The 20,111-nt window shown below is 33.7% G+C and overlaps 1 protein-coding gene across 1 annotated transcript in view; it reads right to left on the bottom strand.

Annotated features, from left to right (window-relative positions):
- The window catches only part of LOC100935160 (UPF0462 protein C4orf33 homolog), a 42,696-nt gene extending 26,555 nt beyond the window's left edge, over positions 1-16,141 (bottom strand). Inside the window, 3 exon segments of the mRNA XM_031943503.1 lie at positions 3,765-3,945; positions 7,490-7,547; positions 16,041-16,141. Of these exon segments, the coding sequence (XP_031799363.1) occupies positions 3,765-3,945; positions 7,490-7,547; positions 16,041-16,141 (340 nt within the window).
- Between the last annotated feature and the right edge of the window lie 3,970 nt (positions 16,142-20,111).

Below are 20,111 nucleotides of genomic sequence, written 5' to 3'. Positions count from 1 at the left end.
CATTGGTCATAGTAGGAGAATTAGAATATTTCTTGCTCCCCATCATCACCTTAAGTCTCTCTCCTACTCACAACATTCAGTAACTTTTCTTTTGAAGTTTATTCAATGTGTATATTTATCACCTAATCAAGATTCTGGTAGCTATTTCTACCAACCTCCAGGACCTTCCTAAATCTACTTCAAAAAGTTCAGTGCCTCAAGATAGATAAATAGATAGAGATAGAGATATGTAGATACTCCTTCAAACAATCTAAGATCCAAATTCTTCAGTTTATTTATGTATTATTACCTACTACTCCCCCAGACTTCAGCTGCACACAAAAAGTCATACTTTTGACCTTGCTATTGCTCATAAATGATCTACTTTATAAGCTCTGAAACTCCTTTGTCTGATCATAATATGTTGCTCCTCCATCTTGAAAGCAGGAACTGCTGGTGGTGGTAGGTTTGGTTTATTTGTATCTTTTGCCTTTCTTTGTATCCCTAGAATTTAGCACAGTATCTCATACTAATAGTAGCTTAACAAATGCTTTTTGCTTGAATTAATTTGATATAAGTTTTAGTTGAATGATAAGGTCAGAAGCCAAACTGTGAAGAGTTTAGGAGAGAATGAGAGGAGAGGAAGTAGAATTGCTGCTTGCAGTTGTTTTTTTCAAGGTGATAAGTAATGAATGCCTGGGTGTCTGAGTACAGAAAAAATAATGAAAAAAAATATGAAAGTAGAAATTTAGCAAAGTATTAGTTACGTGGAGTGAGAAGGAATAAAAGATGACAAGAAGGCTGTGAGTCTCAGTAACTGGGAGAACAGTTGTTCTCTCAACAGTAATAGAAAATTTTAGAAGAGAGGACAGTTTTAGGGAAAAGATAATATTAGAATTTTAGCCACTATAGGATGATAGTGATAGCCAATGATCAAATGAAATGAAGTTTTATTTTTGTTTGTTTGCTTTAAAGGTGGCAGTAGACATTTGTGTGCAGCAAAGTAGGAGCAAATAGATAGGAAGAGATTGAAGATTAGAAAGGGGGATATAATAATGGCAAGACAGAAGAGAAGAAGGAAAATGAATCCCTCTTGATTTGAAATAGGTGAAGGAGGAAGTTATGGGGGGAAAGGGTTGTCTAAGTAACATGAATAAAGAAAGGTGTTGGAAATACAAAGACATCTCGCCCCCCTCCTCCAACTAATCCTTATTCTCAAAGAGCTTTCAGTCTATTTGTAGATTTTGTAATATTTATTATCTTCATTATTATTCCTCACTCTTCCACTCCTTACAACCCATAGTAGTTGTATGTGAAATACGAAATAACAAAACAAGAGATAACACATTCAGCAAATTTTTGATGGGCAAATGAATGGGATAGAAAAGTTCATATAGGAATAAAAAGAAAAAAGAGAATATGATGGACTGGAGGTGATCAGAGAACTAAAGCCGGAAGAAAACTCATTTTACAGATAAGAAACTTAGGAGCAAGAAAGATCAAATGACTTTCCCACAGTTACACAAGTAATAAAAATCAAGAGTCAAATTTGAATGCAGGTTTTTGATTCTAAAAATAAGGCTCTTATTATTATACTACACTATGTCCTCCCACAGTTCACTATCTCATCTTCCTTTCTATGATTTGAATTTAATTCAGTAGGCAGTGAGAAACCATTAAAGGTTTCTGAGCAGTTAAAAACTTGATGAAAATTGTGTTTATGGAAAATAGTTTGGTACTAATATACAACATTTTTTGGTGAAGCGGAAAAATTGATTTCAAATGATTAGCTAAGAAGCTGATTACAAAGTAAGAAAGAGTTGGACTAAGTAATTTAGGAAATGGACATATCAGAAACACTTTGAAATGAGAAAAAATGGGAACCTCGTGATAAATGTAATAAAGGAGACTTAAGATCAGATATAAGGTTTTTAGGCAAGAAGGGGTCCTGTGAAGCTATGCAGACCACGTGACATTGAGAGGCTCCAAAAATGATGTCAGCTAAAGAAAGACTGGGTTTACTTTCCTAGGATTAGTCTAACTAAGCACAAAGAGGCTCTTCATCAAAAGGCTAGCCACCTATTCATAGATCCATTGGCCATAGCAACCTATGATTTGTACATAGATGAGCGTAATGTAAGGTTACTCTAGGAAAGTGTAGAGAGATCATATACAACTGGGAAAATAAGGAAGAAACTGTCTTCTGAACTGATCATTAAAAGAGAAGATCTTTCTGAAACATAAAAATAAAGACTTCCAGACATAGACAATAGCTTACTTGAACACAATAGTCTGGAGATTGCACATCAAGTTCAAAGAACAGCTCAGTAGTTATCCATTTTGCCTGAAGTGCAGACTATGTTTTTTAAAAAAATGTTTATCATTCACTGCAAAAAAGAGCATTATGTGACATGAGACTGGAAAGGGACATCAGAGCCAACTTGTAGGGAATCGCTGAGTTTCACGTGATATCAAGCCATTGAAATGGAGACATGAACCTCTATGAATCTCTATGGATATCCTTTCTAATATATTCTTGATTATTTAACTCAACTTTTTACGAGAACCATAGGAAATTCATTTCTCCTAAGTTAAACACCTATTCCTTGTATAATTTTATTTTTTTCAGGACTGGGTTTTCCTATCATCACTAAATTTAGTCCCGTACTCAGATTGCACAATAAGATGCAAACCAGTCCAGGTTAAAAAAAAATGAAACAGTTCAAACCTCTTGATCTGATCAGAATGGTATTCTACCAGACATCTTCTTATATTAGCCCAGTCCAGCTCAGAAATTCCACCTCTGGAGATCTACTACCCTCAGCATTTCTAGTATTATAGAACAATAAAAAGGCCTTACTATGCCAAGCTTGTCCCTGTTTTAAAACAGATTAAACATAGCATTGAAATGAGAGGGTACCTACTATTTCTTCAAGATATATATTTAACACTATTTCTAGAAATAGCATGTTTTAAACTCCTAGGGTGACAATAAAGCTTATCTATTTCTTAATTTATCTTTTAGAGCCCCCAGGGAACATTGTTGATTGCAATACAATTATACCTGGATTGCAATCATCTTTCAAAAATTGAACTAAAATAGTTCTATGTCAGAGGCTATTATTTCAGCAAGTATTGCTAACACTACTCCTAAAAAGAATAAGGTATGGGTATTACTAATATAATAGACTGCAAAGAGCTGAGTTTTCAAAAGACTTCATGTCTTTAGATCATATCCTTACTTATTATTCTTTTTTTTCCCTAGTAATCTCATTTGAAGAGTATGAAGGATATTTTGAATGTTTCCCAGGGTAGGAGATCTTAGAAGGGCATATTGGTTTGAACCTTCACTCAGTCTTAGAATGATTGACTTATAGGTGTGAGGGAATTAAGGGGTCATCTGGCCCAATTCCTTAATCTATAGGATCTCCTGTTATAGCTGGAAAGCGCCTCAGGATCATCTAATTCTCTTATTTTTAGGAGAAACAAAGATACAGAGAGATTAAGAGATTTTTCCAGTATCACACATTTACTTAGTGGTAGAGCTAGGATTTGAACACAGATCTTTCGATTCCAAAGCTGGCACACTGCTTCCAGGTAATACTACCTGCATTTTAGAGGAAGGTATATCCTATAGGGGAGCAGTATCTTGTCCAAGTGATCTAGGTAGTGACATTTCCCAGTTTTGATGTATTGTCCTCCAATTACAAATCCAACTTTTTCTACAGGGCGTGCTACTTCCCATTCATTGTCAATCTCAGTCCTCAGAAGAGAAAATCTCTCACCTTCATATTCCCAGAGTCCATTAAAAGGTTGCCCTGGGGAACCAGGAGGTGCTGGAGGATCATCAAAGAAGGGAGCACTCACTTCCATCAGCAGGCCTTGATCCCCTGGTTTGAAGAAGAAAGTAACAGGTCTGTTGGTCACTGGTAGACTGTCCCAGGTGGTAGCAATGCTGTACTCCAACTTTGAGCATTAGACAGAAGAACAAATACCATAGCATGGATAAATACAGTGTATTTTTTTTGCTTCCTTAGACTTGTTCAAATTAAGTGCAAATCAACATTTTCCCTAATGTCCCAAGAGCCATGATCACGGATTCAATTAATTACAGAAAAGTTTCTTCTTCTTGATTTTTTTTTTGGGGGGGGAGGTGATACTTCTAAATCTCAAGAGTTGTCTAAAACTATTTTTAGTCATTATCTTCTTCCAGTTTTTAATTTTGTGTCAGTATTCAGTATATAGCTAATTCTTACCACATTTTCTTAAATTTTCTTTCATTCCAAAAAGATTTAGTGAACACTTAAGAAAATGCCTAGAACTGAATAGGAGATGTCAGAACAGTAAGACATGAAAGATGACCTATGAAACTGTAAAACAACACAGCAAGTAACTATAGGATTGAGTGAAAAGAAGGAGAGGTAAAAATAAATAAATAATTGTCATTTATTAAAATGTTAGATCCTGAAGATGTAGATATGAAATCACTGTCCTCAAGAAATTTACATTCTCCAAGTTTGTAATAAATAAATAAATAAGAAAATATAAGATAATTAGATGAAAAAGAGCATAGTCAAGTAAGAGGATCAGGAAACTGCAAAAAAAAAAGAAAAAGAAAAAGAAAAAAAAAAAAGAATGGATGAAAGAAGCCTTGAAGGATATAATTCTTGCAATTCTGGAACTTTCAATCTAGAAATTCCAAACTATGGATTTCTCAGAAATAATCAATCAACAAATATTTGCTAAACAATAGCGCAGCAAACACATGCTTTGTATTAAGTGCTAAGGAAACAAGAAAAGGCAAAAAAAAGTGCCTATACTCAGGAAGGATATTGTCTAGTAGACAATGGAAACACAAAACAGAAGAAAAAATGGATGGGGGAAGCCTTGAAAGACATGATTCTTGCAGTTCTGGAACTCCCAATCTGGAAATTCCAAATTATGGACTTCTCAGAAATGATCAACAAATATTTGTTAAACACCAATGTGGAAAACACATCTTTTGTGTTAAGTGCTGAGGAAACAAGGAAAGATAAAACACCAGTGTCTATACTAAGGGACCATACAGTCTAATGGGCAGTGTATGAATGATGATGTACAAATCAGATGTATACAGGATAAGTTGGAGATAATTAACAGAGAAAATATACTAACATTAAGGGGATGAGGAAGAGGTGAGTGGGGAGGAAATGTGAAAGACTGAGAAGGAAACCAGAAGGCAGAAATGAGAGGAGAGAAAGAATTCTAGGCTGGGTGAACAGTCAGTAAACATGCTGAGAGTTGGAGAATGGAGTATTTTCTGCAAGGAACAGCAAAGAAGCCAGTATCAATGGGTCAAAAACTGTGTGGGTGTAGATCTGGGGGCATGGTATAACAAGACTAGAAAGGGAGCAGGGAATACTTTTTGAAGGCTTTGAACTCCAAGCAGAGAATTTTATATTTGATTCTGGAGATAATAGGAAACCACAAGAGGTTATTGAATTGGGAAGAGAGGTAACATGGTTAGATCTATGCTTTGGAAAGATCATTTTGACAGCTGAATGGAAGATAAACTGGACTGGGGAGATGTTTAAGGCAGGAAGTTGTTCAGTTGTTTTTAGCTGTGTCAGTTAATGACCTCATTTTGCAAAGATACTAAAGCAGTTTGCCATTTTCTTCTCCAGTTCATTTTACAGATGAGAAAACTGAGGCAAATGGGGTTAAAATTTTCATTTATTAAAATGTTAGATCCTGAAGATGTAGATATGTCTACACAGCTAGTAAGTTTTTTAAGGTTTTTTTGCAAGGCAATTGGGGTTAAGTGACTTGTCCAGGGTCACACAGCTAGTAAATATTGAATGTCTGATATTGGATTTGAACTCAAGTCTTTTTGACTTCAGGATGGCTGCTTTGTTCACTCTATTTACTGTGCCATCTAGTTGTTACCCTCTAGTTCTTTTATTGTCATATAGTTAATCATTTTAGAGGTAGAAAGTAAGTGATGGATAATGGTATGACCAATTTTTAAAATCCCCTGGGTTGCTTAAGAGGAAAAAGCAAAATGTCTCAGTCTAGTAGGCAAGTTGTTGAAAATCACATTGACCAGAAAACTCACCCTCTTGTAGAAGAAAGCAATCCTTGAAAGTGCAAAACAATGATATCATAACAATTAACAGGAAATAGTACTTCACAACTTTTAGTTAACCTGTAGCAGATAATTCCATGAAAGGTCATGCAATCAAGTTTGATGATTGAATTTAAAAGCTAAATAGTTTTGTGGCCATTATTAATACCAGTGTTCAAGCTCATTGCCTTAAAGGAAGAGAAATAAATAATTTGTTGATGTTCATCAATGTTTTTGCAAACTTTAAGGTCCTATAAAAATTTAATTAGGAGTCATCCTGGTTTAGTGGATAAACTGCAGGACGGGATCAGGAAAACATGAGTTCAAGTACTACCTGACATTAGTTCTGTGCCCTTCTATGAACCATCTATATGAATAAGGATAATGATGCCATCTTCCTAATATGATGGTTGTGAAAATCAAATGAGATAAAATAGTATTATGTATGATTTTCTTTAAAAAAATACTAGAAGCAATTTAAGTTCCAAAACAATGAAACAGTTAAATTTTTTTTTGGAAATTAGCATAAAAGGATAGTATAATTTAATGAAAATAGATAAATATCAATTCAGGAGGGGAAAAGTTGAAGAAACTAATTCTGTGAAACAAAGAAAGAAAGTACTTTACAAACCTCAAGTAGTATATAAATGTTAGCTATTAGTACTATTCTATTGGTTCAATAATTACATCTCTTAGGTATCACTGTTCAGAAGATATAGATAAAGATATGAGTGATTAAGACTGTTTTAGAAACAGAGAAATGAGGAACTAACCAATTCAAAATATTCAATTAACTGCAATTTAATTCCTTCCATTTACCAAGCTAAGTTTCTCAAGATAGTTTCTTCTATACAGTCATACAACAACAATAAACATTTTATTTTCATGACCGTGTCTTAAATCTGTATGAGAACATTCCTCTGTCCCTAAACAATTTACCTCTGAGCTCAGTTACGTTCTCTCTGGATATACATTCTAACCTGGTCTGCTTGTTTTTTATATCTATATGTGTCATAAATGTAGTACAGTAAACATTATGTTGAACCTGGTACCAGGAAGCCATTTATTCTGACACTTACTAGTTGCATGGCACTAGGACCAAGTTACTCTGTCCCTTGGACATCCCCTAGAGACATTTACAAAGGTATAGCAAAATTGCACCATAGATATATGATATATGGTATCAATATATCTTAAAAACCAATGATATGGATGAATATTTACTATTTTAATTTGTTGAAGATTCTCCCCACCCCCACCTTCATTCATTTTTAAAACCTTACACAATTTTGCTTTCCTTTTTAAATTATTTCCCAATGGTGTATGTTTTCCTTTTGAGCAATAAGTTTTTTTCTGGGAAATTTCAAGTTCAAGTTTTTTATTTAACTCTTAAATAATTATTCTTACCTCCCATCTTCCATTCAGTAATGATTTCTTTCCATGGCTAATTTTGACATTTTTTGCACTGTAAAATAAAAGGGGTAAAAATGAAGTCTTATAAATGTTATATTTCTACACATTTGCACAGGTTCACATGAAATATTCTGAAAGACAGCAACCACAAAAGCTTTCTGATAAAAAAAAATCATATAGTATTATGTATGATTTTCCTTAAAAAAAAAAAACTAGAAGCAATTTAAGTTCCAAAACAATGAAACAGTTAAACAATTTTTTTGAAATTAGCATAAAAAGATAGTATAATTTAATGAAGATAGATAAATATCAATTCAGGAGGGGGAAAGTTGAAGAAACTAATTCTATGAAACAAAGAAAGAAGCAAAACCAGAAGTATGGAATATACACTATGATCATGTGAGGGAAAGTGAATGAGAATGAATGAAGAATCTTGATAACTATACAGAAGGAAGGACAAAAAATATGTTATAACAGTCTAATGTTTTAAAATTAATTATTTTAAGCATAAACATTTTCTAGGCAAGTTTCATTGTTTCTACTGAAACCTGTAAATAATACAACCACTTAATTTATAAAAATATTCAACTTTAATTTGAAATAATAAAAAAGATTACTGAAAGCAGGATTACTGATATCATCATGATTTTCATTCTAGTTTGGTAGCTGTTTCAAGATAAAGTGAATTCAGTTGATCTTATAACATCAAAAAAAAAATCATTTTGTTAACCTACTTCTTCCATCTAGTGGCAAGAAGAAGTAAGATACAATACCACAGAAAAACACCATCAAAGAAAAAATATATTATAGTGCCATTTCAGAGAATTCCTAATTTAGGGGATCAGGGGTCTCAGGGGAAAAGTATGAGGTTTGAATGATGAGCCTCAAATGATAATTAAATAATCACAATGACTCATTCATGTTCAATCAGAAACATACCCATCACTTCAGTAAGTCAAATGTGTCTTTATTCTAGGTGCAGAATATATTTTCTAAAGATTATGGCTCCTAACATTTTGCTATCTCTGCACAATTGCTAGTTTCTGATGGATTCACTATAATATGTACTTTTTCTCATTCTATAAAATCATCCTAAATCTAGCAGTGGGCTAACTGTTTTGCATTCTGTTCCTTTCTTAGAGACATTGCACTGAAGTGCTAAGCTATTCATACTTCCTGGCAATCGACATGAAAGCTACTAAAATTGAACTCTCCCCTTAAAAATCACCATTTAAGCTACTGTGGCAATGAACAGACACACATTTTGACTTGATGTGCTGGGGAGGGTAGGAGTTTAAATGAGGAAGAATTAGTTCTCTTGGACCGGAGCCCTTACTCAAGGTGCTGGTCTGGTGACCTATCTATAACAGCTCCGGAAAATTTAAATAAAAACCTATACAATTAGGCTCACATTTAACTCTAAAATGTAACAGTTTATCCCTAAAACATGAGGTTGGAGTGCCCTCTAAACACTGTCTTTCTTTGCATCTTGCAAATGTAATTAATGTTTCAGAAATTCAAATGGGTTATATGGAAAAAGAAAGAAATTTGCTTAAGGATATGTTTTTCTTTTTCTTATTCAATTGAATTTCTTAACTCAGTGTAATGATTATATGGGATAGGGAATATCAAAGCTGATAACATGCCGAAGGTCACAACTATGGCCACAATGAGAATTATCAAAAAACTCTTGGTTTATATTTGAACTTTCTGATCTTTAAAAAATAAAATTGAAAGAAAAAGCATCTGCATGTTTTATAAATCATTTCCATGTATTATTTCATATCTGGAAAGGAAAAAAATCATTATAACAGGCATAGAACTGGAAGGGACCTAAGAGATCATATAGTCCAAACCTGCCATTTTATAGATGAGGAAACTGAAATCAAGAGGGATGGACCAACTTGTCTGAGGTCACTAAAATAATTAGTAAAAAATAGGTCTCCTGACATAATTCAATTCCACAAGCATTCATTAAGTACCTATTAATTTCTTTGGTTCACCATCACCCTTATTTCTTATTTCTTTCTCTTCCTTTTTCTTGATCTCTTTCCTTTCTATTTCTCTATTGGATAGGAGGGATTTCTGTACCCAATTTTATGTGTGTGAATACATACGTATGTATGAATGTATATGTATATTCTCCTCTGGAATTCATTCAAATGAGAGTGAGATTCAAGTATTATGTGCCCCTAAACTTTCCCCTCTATTGTATAAACATTTCCCTGTGACATTCATTTATATGCAATATTTTTCCCATTCTTCCTCTCTCATTCGCCTTTACCCAAGACAATCCCCTTTCTCACTCTACCTTTATTATTTTGAGATCATTCCAACTTAATAGACTCATATTAGTGCCATCTAGCTAAGTAGTCTCCTAACTGCCCTGGTGATGATGAAACTTTCAAGGATTACATGTAACTTCTTCCTATACAGGAATATAAAAAGTTTAACCTTGTTAAGTCCCTTATGATTTCTCACTAAGCTTTATCTTATTATACTTCTCTCGAGTCTTGTGTTAGTATATCAAATAATCTATTCATCGCCAATCTTTTCATCAGGAATCTTTCGTTAAAAATCCATTCCTCTACAGAATTATACTGAGTTTTGCTAGGTACATTATTCTTGGTTATAATCCAAGCTCCTTTGTTGTTGAGAATATCAAACCCTCTATTCCTTTATAATGGTAGTTTCTAAATCTTATGAGATCCATGATATTTGAATTCTTTCTTACTGGTTGCTTGCAATATTATCTCTATAACCCACGAGTTCTGAACTTTGGCTATAATATTTCTGGAAGTTTTAATTTGGGGGTTGCTTTCATGAGGCAATTGATGGATTCTTTCAATTTCTCCTTTGTTCTCTTGTTCTAAGATATCGTGGAAGTTTTTCTTTATAATTTCTTAAAATATGATGTAAAGACTCTTTTGGTCATAATATCAACAACTATTGAATTCTTTTTCCTTGATCTATTTTCTAGATCAGTTACTTTTTCTATGAGATACTTCACATTTCTTCCTTCTTTTAATCTTTCACTTTCTTTAATTGTTTCTTGATGTCTCATAGAGTTATTAGTTTCCACTTGAACAATTATGATTTTTAAGGAGCTATTTTCTTTAGTATTTTTGTACCTCTTTTACCAAGATATTAATGTTCTTTTCATGATTTTCTTGCACGTCTCATTTCTTTTTCCAACTTTTCTTTCACCTCTTTGATTTTTTAAATTGTTCTTTTTATTCTCTTTTTAAAGTTCTTCTAAGAATTCTTATTGGACTTATGTCCAATCTGTATTTTTCTCTGAGGCTTTTGCTCATAATTTCAAGTAATTGTTTTATTCTGAGTTTGTGTTTTGAGCTTTCTTTTCCCAATAGCAGGTCCCTTCTTGCTGTTTGTTTTTGCAACCTTTTTTTTTTTTTTTAACTTCAGACTTTAGAATTGTGTTCTGCTAACATCTAAGGATGAAAGAGAGATGTCTGATCTGAATTTCTATCTTCTATGTCCTTTTGATGTTTTCACTGTCAAGTCTGAGGACCTATAAGATTTTGGTGCTTCCTCTGTGTATGATCCAGGGAGAGATCTATTCATCGCTCTCTTGATCTGAGCCCAGTTAAGGATCCTGTTCCCTCATAATAGCAACCAATTCTCTCAGCCCTAGAACTGTGTCCCAATACTACATAATGACAAAGCTGCAAAATGGCCTTTGAGGATGGATAGTGCTCCTAGTGGTAGTAACAGGGGCCTCTGGGATCTCTTTATGACCAGGTAATCGGGCTCTTTACTATCTCTGAGTGTTGTACTATTCTCCACTGCTGCTGCTGCTGTTGCTGCTGCTTCCATTCTACCATACTTCTGGCCAGCCCCACTCCAGTGTCCACATAACTCTTTTTTTGTCCTTCTAAGTTATAGTGGCTTGGGAAAAAAAAATAACTCAGTTACTTGCTCTTGGCTTTCTTGCCAGAATTCAGTTTGGCAATTTTTTAGGTTGTAGAGTGGGTGTGGTGGGAATATCTAGAAAAAAAGCTCTGCCATTTTGACTCTACTCCCAAGTACCTAGGTACATGGTATTATGCTGGGTATTGAGATTATCTATATAATTAATTAATATTAATTATGTATTATATAATTTATATTATTATTTAATAATAGCTAGCACTTATTAAGTATTAGGCTTAATAAAGTTAATAACACTATGTATGTATGCACTGTACTAAGCACTTTACAAATATAATCTCCTGTTATCCTCAAAACCCTAGGAGGAGGTGCTATTATTATCCCTAATTTATAGAAGAAATTAAGACTAAGGTTAAATGACTTGCCCAAGCTCATGCAAGCAGTGTTTGAAGTTAGATTTTTAACTCAAGTCTTCCTGAGCCCAGTGCATCTATCCATAGTACACAAATATAATGAAGTGATTTACCCAACGTCACATATATAATGCCTGCAAGGGGATCTAAATTCAGGCCCCCTCACTTCATTTTTTCCCCTTAGTCACAAATAAAACAGTTGCCTTCAAGGAGTTTGCATTTTCCATGTAGCCAAATAAATTCAAATGATGTCATTTCAGGAGGGAAAGCATATAATAAGCAGTTCAAGATACTACCTATTTAACCTGCTATCATGCATAATACAATAGCCTCCATGCTACTTAGTGCATATTTAAAGAATCAAATACTTCAAACCCCAATCCCCAAGGGAACAAAGCCAAGACGGTACAGAGAACTGTCCACATTATGAACACTATAAATTTACTCTCACACAGTTTAACCGCTAAGTATTTCATTGCAGTGAAAAGGCTTTGAGAGTGACCTCTTTCTTTTTCCTGTCAAAGAAAGCTGTTCTTAAAGTTGTCATTCTTCCCACTCAAGTTATAGTTTCATTGAAAGGGAGAATATAGGAAAGAAATACAGTGTACACTAACTTGTTTCTCTGCGCCCAAACCCAGTATGACATTAGTATAATCAAAACTCCGTGGTCAGAAGATCACTACCATGACTTAGACGAAAGAGCGCATTCTGAAATCTAGCAGAACTGGCCTTCTTGGTGTTCCTCATTTAGTGTTCCAACTCCCATCACCTTTGCTTTAAGCTTTTCATAGACTATCCCCTATGCTTGGAATGTACTCTCTACTCACCTCTATCTTTTGGAATCCCCCATTTTCTTTCAGAGCTTAGCTCAAGCAATACTATTTTCCTAAGACTTTTAATAATTTCCCACAACTGCAGGTGTCTCCCCTTCATAAAATTATTTTGTATTTATATATTTATTTTTATATTCTTAATATATGATTCTATTTTTCTCCAAAATTTGATTAGCTTATAAGGGAAGTTTAAGAACTGTTTGAATACTTTATATGTTTTCCTTATAGACTTATAAGTTCATGTGAATCTTCGGTATATTCTGCATTTTCTGCAAGGAAAAAAATAAAAAGACTGTCCCACACCAGATTTGCATTTATTGAATTCAGTGTATCTATAGGAGCTTTTATCCACAGTTGGGAAAACCAAGAAAAGAGCTTTACCTATGCTTGATCTGGGGATTTTTTGGAATAAAAGTTAGAGGGAGGTGCAACAAACTAAAGACAGAGAAATGATCCTCTTGGTATCAGCCCCCAAACTCCCCAAGATCAAGCTTAATCAGATGAGCCCAGAGAATTTACAGAGGAATTAGGTCACTTGAAATAACTATAGAATCTACTTTATAAGATTATTGTGAAATTCAAATGACCTAAGACATGTAAGGTACAATATAACTGTCAGCTATTATTAGTGGCCTGTCCAATGTTACCCAACTAGAAATTATAAAGCTAGAAATCATCAACCAGGTCTTTCAGCTAAATCTAGCACTATGTCCACCATACTTCTTGAAAGCAAGAGAAAATGGAAAGTTAAATGGGAATTTTTTTTAAAGTAAGAAAAAAAAACCGTAAGAGAAAAGGCTAGTCAGTAGTACAAATGTTGACACATTCAAACTCCAACAAATGGAAATGATTTCAAGAAGCTGGCATTATTGCAGCCAATATTTTGTCAGAAGTCAGGAATCCAATAGGCAAAAAGCAGGTGGTATCATTCCATCAACTTCCCCCAAGAGGCACTGATTCATCATTCTGGGGTTCAGTGAAATGATTTTATAGAAAAACCAGAGAACATTTCTAGTCATCTGTAGCACATTCCCAAATTACAATTGGAATAAATACAATATTGAATTTCAGCTCAGTGTTTGCAAATATATTCTTAACATCTACTTGTGCAGTGGGAAGGGACATAAAGGGGAAGGAATTGAGTCACTTTTTATGCACAAATATTTATTTTAAGTTGACTATTTTCAAAGAGCACTGAATTTAGAGTCGGAAATTTTTAATACCTTCTCTTCAGCTTGTTACTTTTTTTCCCTCAATAGTATTTTACTTTTCCAAATACATGCAAAGATAGTTTTCAACATTTATTTTTGTAAGATTTTGTGTTCCAAATTTTTCTCCCTCTCTTTCCCTTAGCTTCCTTCTCCCCAAAACAGTGAGTAATTTCATATAGGTTAAACATGTGGGACTCTTTTAAGCATATTTCCAAATTTGTCATCTTGTGCAAGAAAAAAATAGACCAAACAGCAAAAACAAAACAACAACAACAAAAAAAACCCCACAAGGAATAAAAAACAAACAAACAAAAAGGTGAAAATACTACAACTTGCTATGTTTGTGAACTTAGTTGTCATTTCTTTCTGGTTTCATTTTCCACATCTGCAAAAGAAGAAACTCTTCCAATTCTAATTCTCTGAGACTATGCTCCTGTGACTCACTCTTCTAAGCCTATAGTGGACTAAGTTAAATATGAGGGTGGAACTTAGTGGAATTATTTTAGAAAAACTTTCTTCTAATTGCAAGTTACTGGACTTTCAAAAATCCCTAGCTTCCTAGGAAAGACTCCTTTTTATGTATCACTTCTTGTTTAATATCCTTTGACTTCTTATCTATTGACTGCTATGTGCCAACCACTGAGTTAAGCATTAGAGATTTTTACAAGAAAAGATGAAAAGGGGAGTCATTTGGAACTAATTATTATGAGGGATTAAAAAGAAAAGAGCAACATTAAAAAAAAAAAAAAAAAAAAAAAAAGCAAATTCAGATGCATGAGGATGAAACTTGTTTACCTCAACTTCCTTCTGAACTTTGACAAGCAATCATCATCATGATGTGTGAGCTGGACATTTGAACTGCTCACCTCCAGATATTTGTTAACAGGACTGAAGTCCTTAGTAGAATTCACCTTTGGTATCCCATAAAATAAGATTCCTTGATGATCATTCATTAGAGTGGAGCTATTCTATCAGTATTACTAACTATTCTTCTGACAAGTACAAATGAAATAACCCTTCTAGCATGCTTTCAAATGTTACTACTTTTGTAGCTGCTCCTAGGAAGAACTTTTACTCTCACTCAGATGGTAGGATAATAACACTTAAAGGGATTTTAGAAATAATTTATCCCAATCCCAACCCCGTTTTACAGTTGAGGAAAAAAAGAATCCCAGAAATCATATAGATAATAATTAGTAATTGAGGTTAGTACTAACATTACTAATCTCCAAGTTCAATGCCACTTCCATGACAGCAAACTGACTTATTAATAGGAATCCTTTCTTCTATCATTTGCCACAAAACCTAACAATTGTTTTAGATGTTGTTTTTATACAAGGTAAATTTTTATACTTTTTCTGACACCTTATGAATTAAAATTTTCTAACTAATCAACATCTCACCTCTCTTCACCATAGTGATAATTAATGAATCGGTTGTTCTTAACGATGATTCTGACAGATCTGTCACAGTTCTTATTCTTGGTTTTGTGAACTTTTATTTTTAAATATAACTTTTTAATGTTAGCTTTCTTTGAAATCCTATGTGTTTTAATTTATCTATTTAAAAAAATTATTCTGAGATTTATAGGTTTTTCCATACTACCAAAGGGAACTATGACACAGGAAAGTTTAAGAATCCCTGTTAGGTACTGAAATACTACCTGAATACTCAAAGAAAGACTTAACCATATTTAATAAAATTTTAAAGTTTGTCATTGTACATTAGTTTCTAATTTTTAGAAAATTAATAATGTAGATTTGACATTTATACAGTAGTTTAAGATTTACAAAGCCCTTTAAATGCATTTGAAATTTCTAACAATCTATCTCCTTTGTTCTAATAGGAAGGCTGAGTAGTTCAGTGACTTGCACACAATCATATTGTGCTTTTTAAATAATTTTATTAGCTAGGATCTCCTGATTCTAAATGCAGCACATTTAGGGTTAGCATTCATCATACCATAATAACTTTCCAAGGCATGTATGGTAGATAATCTATAATTATCTACCCACTTTTCCTTCCCGTTTTTTGTAATACTATGGAGTAAGTTCCATTTACTTTTCTGGAATCAGACCATTAAAAATAATACTCATGAAGAACTTGTTTTCAGGGGGGAAGGGAAATCTATTACTTTAAATACAAAAAGTCAGCCACTCATTCATAGAGCTAAAAGTTCTACAAACATGTCAAATACCTGTTTAATGAAGAGTGTCCTGCATGATTTCCAAAGCATATGACCACAAAGGTTAAAAATAGTAGCACTTTCATTTTTGAAAGTTTAGGTCTAAGGGACATTCTTATATTTATACTTTAAAGTTATCTTATCATAGGGAAAGCAATGATACTGGGGTTTGTTGGGAATGGAATGATAATCCTATCAATTGTCCTTGATTATGTTTGTTAATTGACCATGGTGATAGATCTAGGTTTCAAACACACTATCTCTGCCCAATTAGCTCTGTTTAATAGAAAAACATGATCCTCAAGCCAAGGACACGGGGTTTATTTAGCCCTCCAAGGGCCAGGAAGTGGAAAGGTAAACAATATCTCATTTTCTGTGTTTTCACAGTAAGTGAAATTTTCAACTATGCCTGCCTACACCTAGATATATATATATATATATATATATATATATATATATATATATGTATATTATATATGTAAATAATAAATATATCTATATATATATATGTGTGTGTAAAGAATACATATATTCATATATATAAATGTACATATATTTAAATATATACATATATATATATTGATAGATGTGTAGTTGTACTCCTCACAATCCTGGCTAGCAAAGAGCACATTTTATTCTTATATTGACATTGGCAAAGAGTTGGTCAGAGGAAATAATTAGCATGATTAATGAATGCAGTTGGAATTAAACAAAATAACATCATCAAAAGCTAAATTTCTATTTATCCTTCATTTATTTTTCTTTGATAAGATTTTTAATAAAGAGATCATATACCTGTTGGCATGAACTGAATCTAAGTATAAGCCCAGCAAGAAATGAATTGTAATACCTATAATAGTGGCCAGAATGGGTGCAAAGGGGAAGTTAAAGTCAGTCAATAAAAGCAGAGACCTAATGATTCTAGTCAGGATCTCAGTTACCTGACCTAACCCCAGAACCTGTCATACCTCTCCTCAGAAGCTCAAGTTCAAATCTCCCCATCCCTGCCAAGTTGTATTACTTTGGTTACCAAGATTTGATCTCTCCTATTAAAAGAGGTAGAGGAGAATTGCCTGAGCTGGAAGGATTTCTGGATTAAAGATTATTTGTGCTGCCTGCACTTATGTGTTTGTGATATTCCTTTTAATGTTATTATGAAAACATTGTAGATAGTGAAGTTTTTCAAATGATCTCACTTAATGACCCTACCTCACAGTAGGGATAAGATGAGGGGTAAACTATTCTTAAGGTTATGGGAATATTAAAAAGCAAGAATCTAATTAGATAACCCCCCTAAAGTATAAGAATATAGGCTACCACTCACAAATGTCAAGTTAGAGGAGTTGCTTCAGGAGCTATTAGGATCTTTTATATTGATATCCATTAGAGAGACCTCTAGTGATAAGGAGCACACATGATAGCTGTGGTGAGCATTGTATTGATAGCCCTTGGTCTTTCCTATGAATAAACAGCAGATGCTGTCCTCAGCACCCCTACTATCCCACACAGCCCCTACAACATTATTCACCTCAGTAAGATTCCAGACTCCTGAGTCTGGAATTCAAAATTCTTCATAAAATATCCTTATCATTGCTTTCCAACTCATTGCTTCTTGCAACACACCCCAAACAAGTATTTCACTCTAGGCACTTTTCCCCAATCACACTGTACTTATTTCCAATTTCAAATCTTTGTTTATGCTTTTCCTCTGGCCTGAAATGTCTTCAGTCTCTCCAATTATTCAAATCTATTTCTACCTTTAAAATTGTGGTTAAGTTCAACCTCCTCCATGAAGCCATCCCTGACTTTTGCAAGTCATATTAATCTTTTTTGTTTGAAAAAAGAAATATGGCACTAGCCGTATAGAACTGGTCTGTAACCCACATTGTCAAATATTGAGTTATATACTTTGCCATGTTTGTCCTAAGCTATTTCATGACTAGATACTAATATTTCCAAAGCATTGATAAGATGCTAAAGGAAAATGATCATGATTTCCTCCTCACCCAATTTTTTCCTCCATATCTAGTTTTGGATGAAATGACTTCCTTCTTGTCAAAGTAAACCCATTATCTTGGGATTTTGATCTCAAATTCTCCTGTTCTTGATCCATCTATCTTCTCTTTTTTTTTTCTGTCTTTAATCTGTCCCTTTCTACAGCATGCCTAAATCACTCACATTTAAATTTTTTTCTCAGTCACTTTCTGAATTTATTTTATCCTCTTTTCTTCTCCATTTCCCTAGAAAAAGACTACATTTACGTATATCATTGACTTCTTTTACCTTACTAAACCACTCTTACTATCCCTGAAATGTGGCTTCTATCCCTATGAATCTACTATAACTGTTTTGATTAAGTTCACCAATTGGATCTTAATTATCAGTTTTAATGATTTTTTTTCTGCCTTCATCTTTCTGCATCTTTTTATAGAATTGGGAACTGCTGATTACCCATATCACACTCTTTTCTCCATGGGCTTCCAAACTATTGTTCTCTAGTAGTTTTTCTTCTAGCTTTCCAACTTCTCAATCACCTTTGCCGATTGACCTTCTTACTCTTGCTGTCTAAACATAAGTATCATCTAGCAGTCTGTCATTTCCTCTTCATTCTACTCTCTCTGCCTTACCTCTACCTTATTATCTATTCCTATAACTTCAATTATACTTACTATGCAGATGATTCTTAAATCTATATCTTATTTCAATCTCTCCCTTGAACTCTATTTCTACTAATTTTCCACTGACTCCTAGATATTCCCACTGGGATATAACTTGCTAACATCTCAAACTCACAGTGTTCTAAAGTGAACATAATATTTTTCCCCAAAGAAACTATGCCTCAGGCAAGAGCCCTACATCTTGTTATGGCACCATGATCGCCCCCAGTCATTTGGCAAAGTGAGATGAACCAGATCCAAAACCTTAAACTCACAAATGACTGTCCTATTTTACCACCTTATGATTAATCAAAATTATTCTTCTGCAGTTATATTTCTCAAGTTAGTCTTCTCCTTTTCATTTTTAAGACCACCAAACTAATTCAGACCCTTATCTCCTCTCATCTGAACTGATTGGTTTCCTTACTTCCTTTGTAATGCATTCTCTACACATTTGGGGGAAAAAAGGAAAGAAAAGAAAGACTCTTCATAAAGCCTAAGTCTGACCATGTAATACCTTACCCTTTCCCAAATAAAATTTTAAGAAAACTCTTTTGAGTGCCTCCCATTTGCCCCTAGTATAAAATATAAAGTCCTCAATCTGACTTCAGTTTCCTTTGTTCAACTACCCAGTCTATTTCATATTATTACCCTTTATACTTAAATTCCCTCTATGTTGAACTGTTAGCTGTTCCTCCCTTCAGTCCAGTTTTTTATCACCTCCATGAATTTATGCAGGCTGCTCTTGAAGCCTAGAATGTACTGTCTTATCTGTTTTCACTTGTCTGACTTTTTTCTTTGTTCAAAGAACTGATTCAAGATTCAATTCCTCTAGCCATGAAGTCAGGAAGACCTAAGCTCAAATCTGACCTCAGACACTTAACACTTCCTAGCTGCTTAATCCTGGACAAGTCACTTAACCCCAATTGCCTCAGCGCAAAAAAAAAAAATTCAATTCCTCTTTGAATCCTTCCCTTAGTCCCTTTTCCTAAACTGAAAATGATTTTTCCCTATTCAAGTTTATACATATATATATGATATACATAGATTTATACTTATATTCTAATTCCAACTTATTTAACTAGCTAGCATTTATATAGCATTTTAAGTGCAAAAAGCACTTAACAAATATTATCTCATTAGATGGTCACAACAATCCTGGAAAGTTGGTGCTATTGTTAAACCCATTTTACAAATAAGGAAACTGAGGCATACTGCAGTTAAGTGACTTGCGCAGGGTCATGTAGTTAGTAAGTATCTGAGGCTGGATTCGAAGTCAGTGTTTCTTCGCTCCAGGTCCAACATTCTTTCTATCACACTATTTAGCTACCTATTTCTATATAATAGTAGTTTTCAAAATCTTTCAGAAGTGATCAGGGTAAAGGATGATTACGGTACAGGCAATTTAGAAATGTATTCTGTCAGA

The sequence above is a fragment of the Sarcophilus harrisii genome, chromosome 6 (genome assembly GCF_902635505.1).
Source record: "Sarcophilus harrisii chromosome 6, mSarHar1.11, whole genome shotgun sequence".
NCBI classification, from domain to species: Eukaryota; Metazoa; Chordata; class Mammalia; order Dasyuromorphia; family Dasyuridae; genus Sarcophilus; species Sarcophilus harrisii.
The sequence above is the reverse complement of the archived record's forward strand: the minus strand, read 5'-3'. Positions and strand labels throughout refer to the sequence as shown.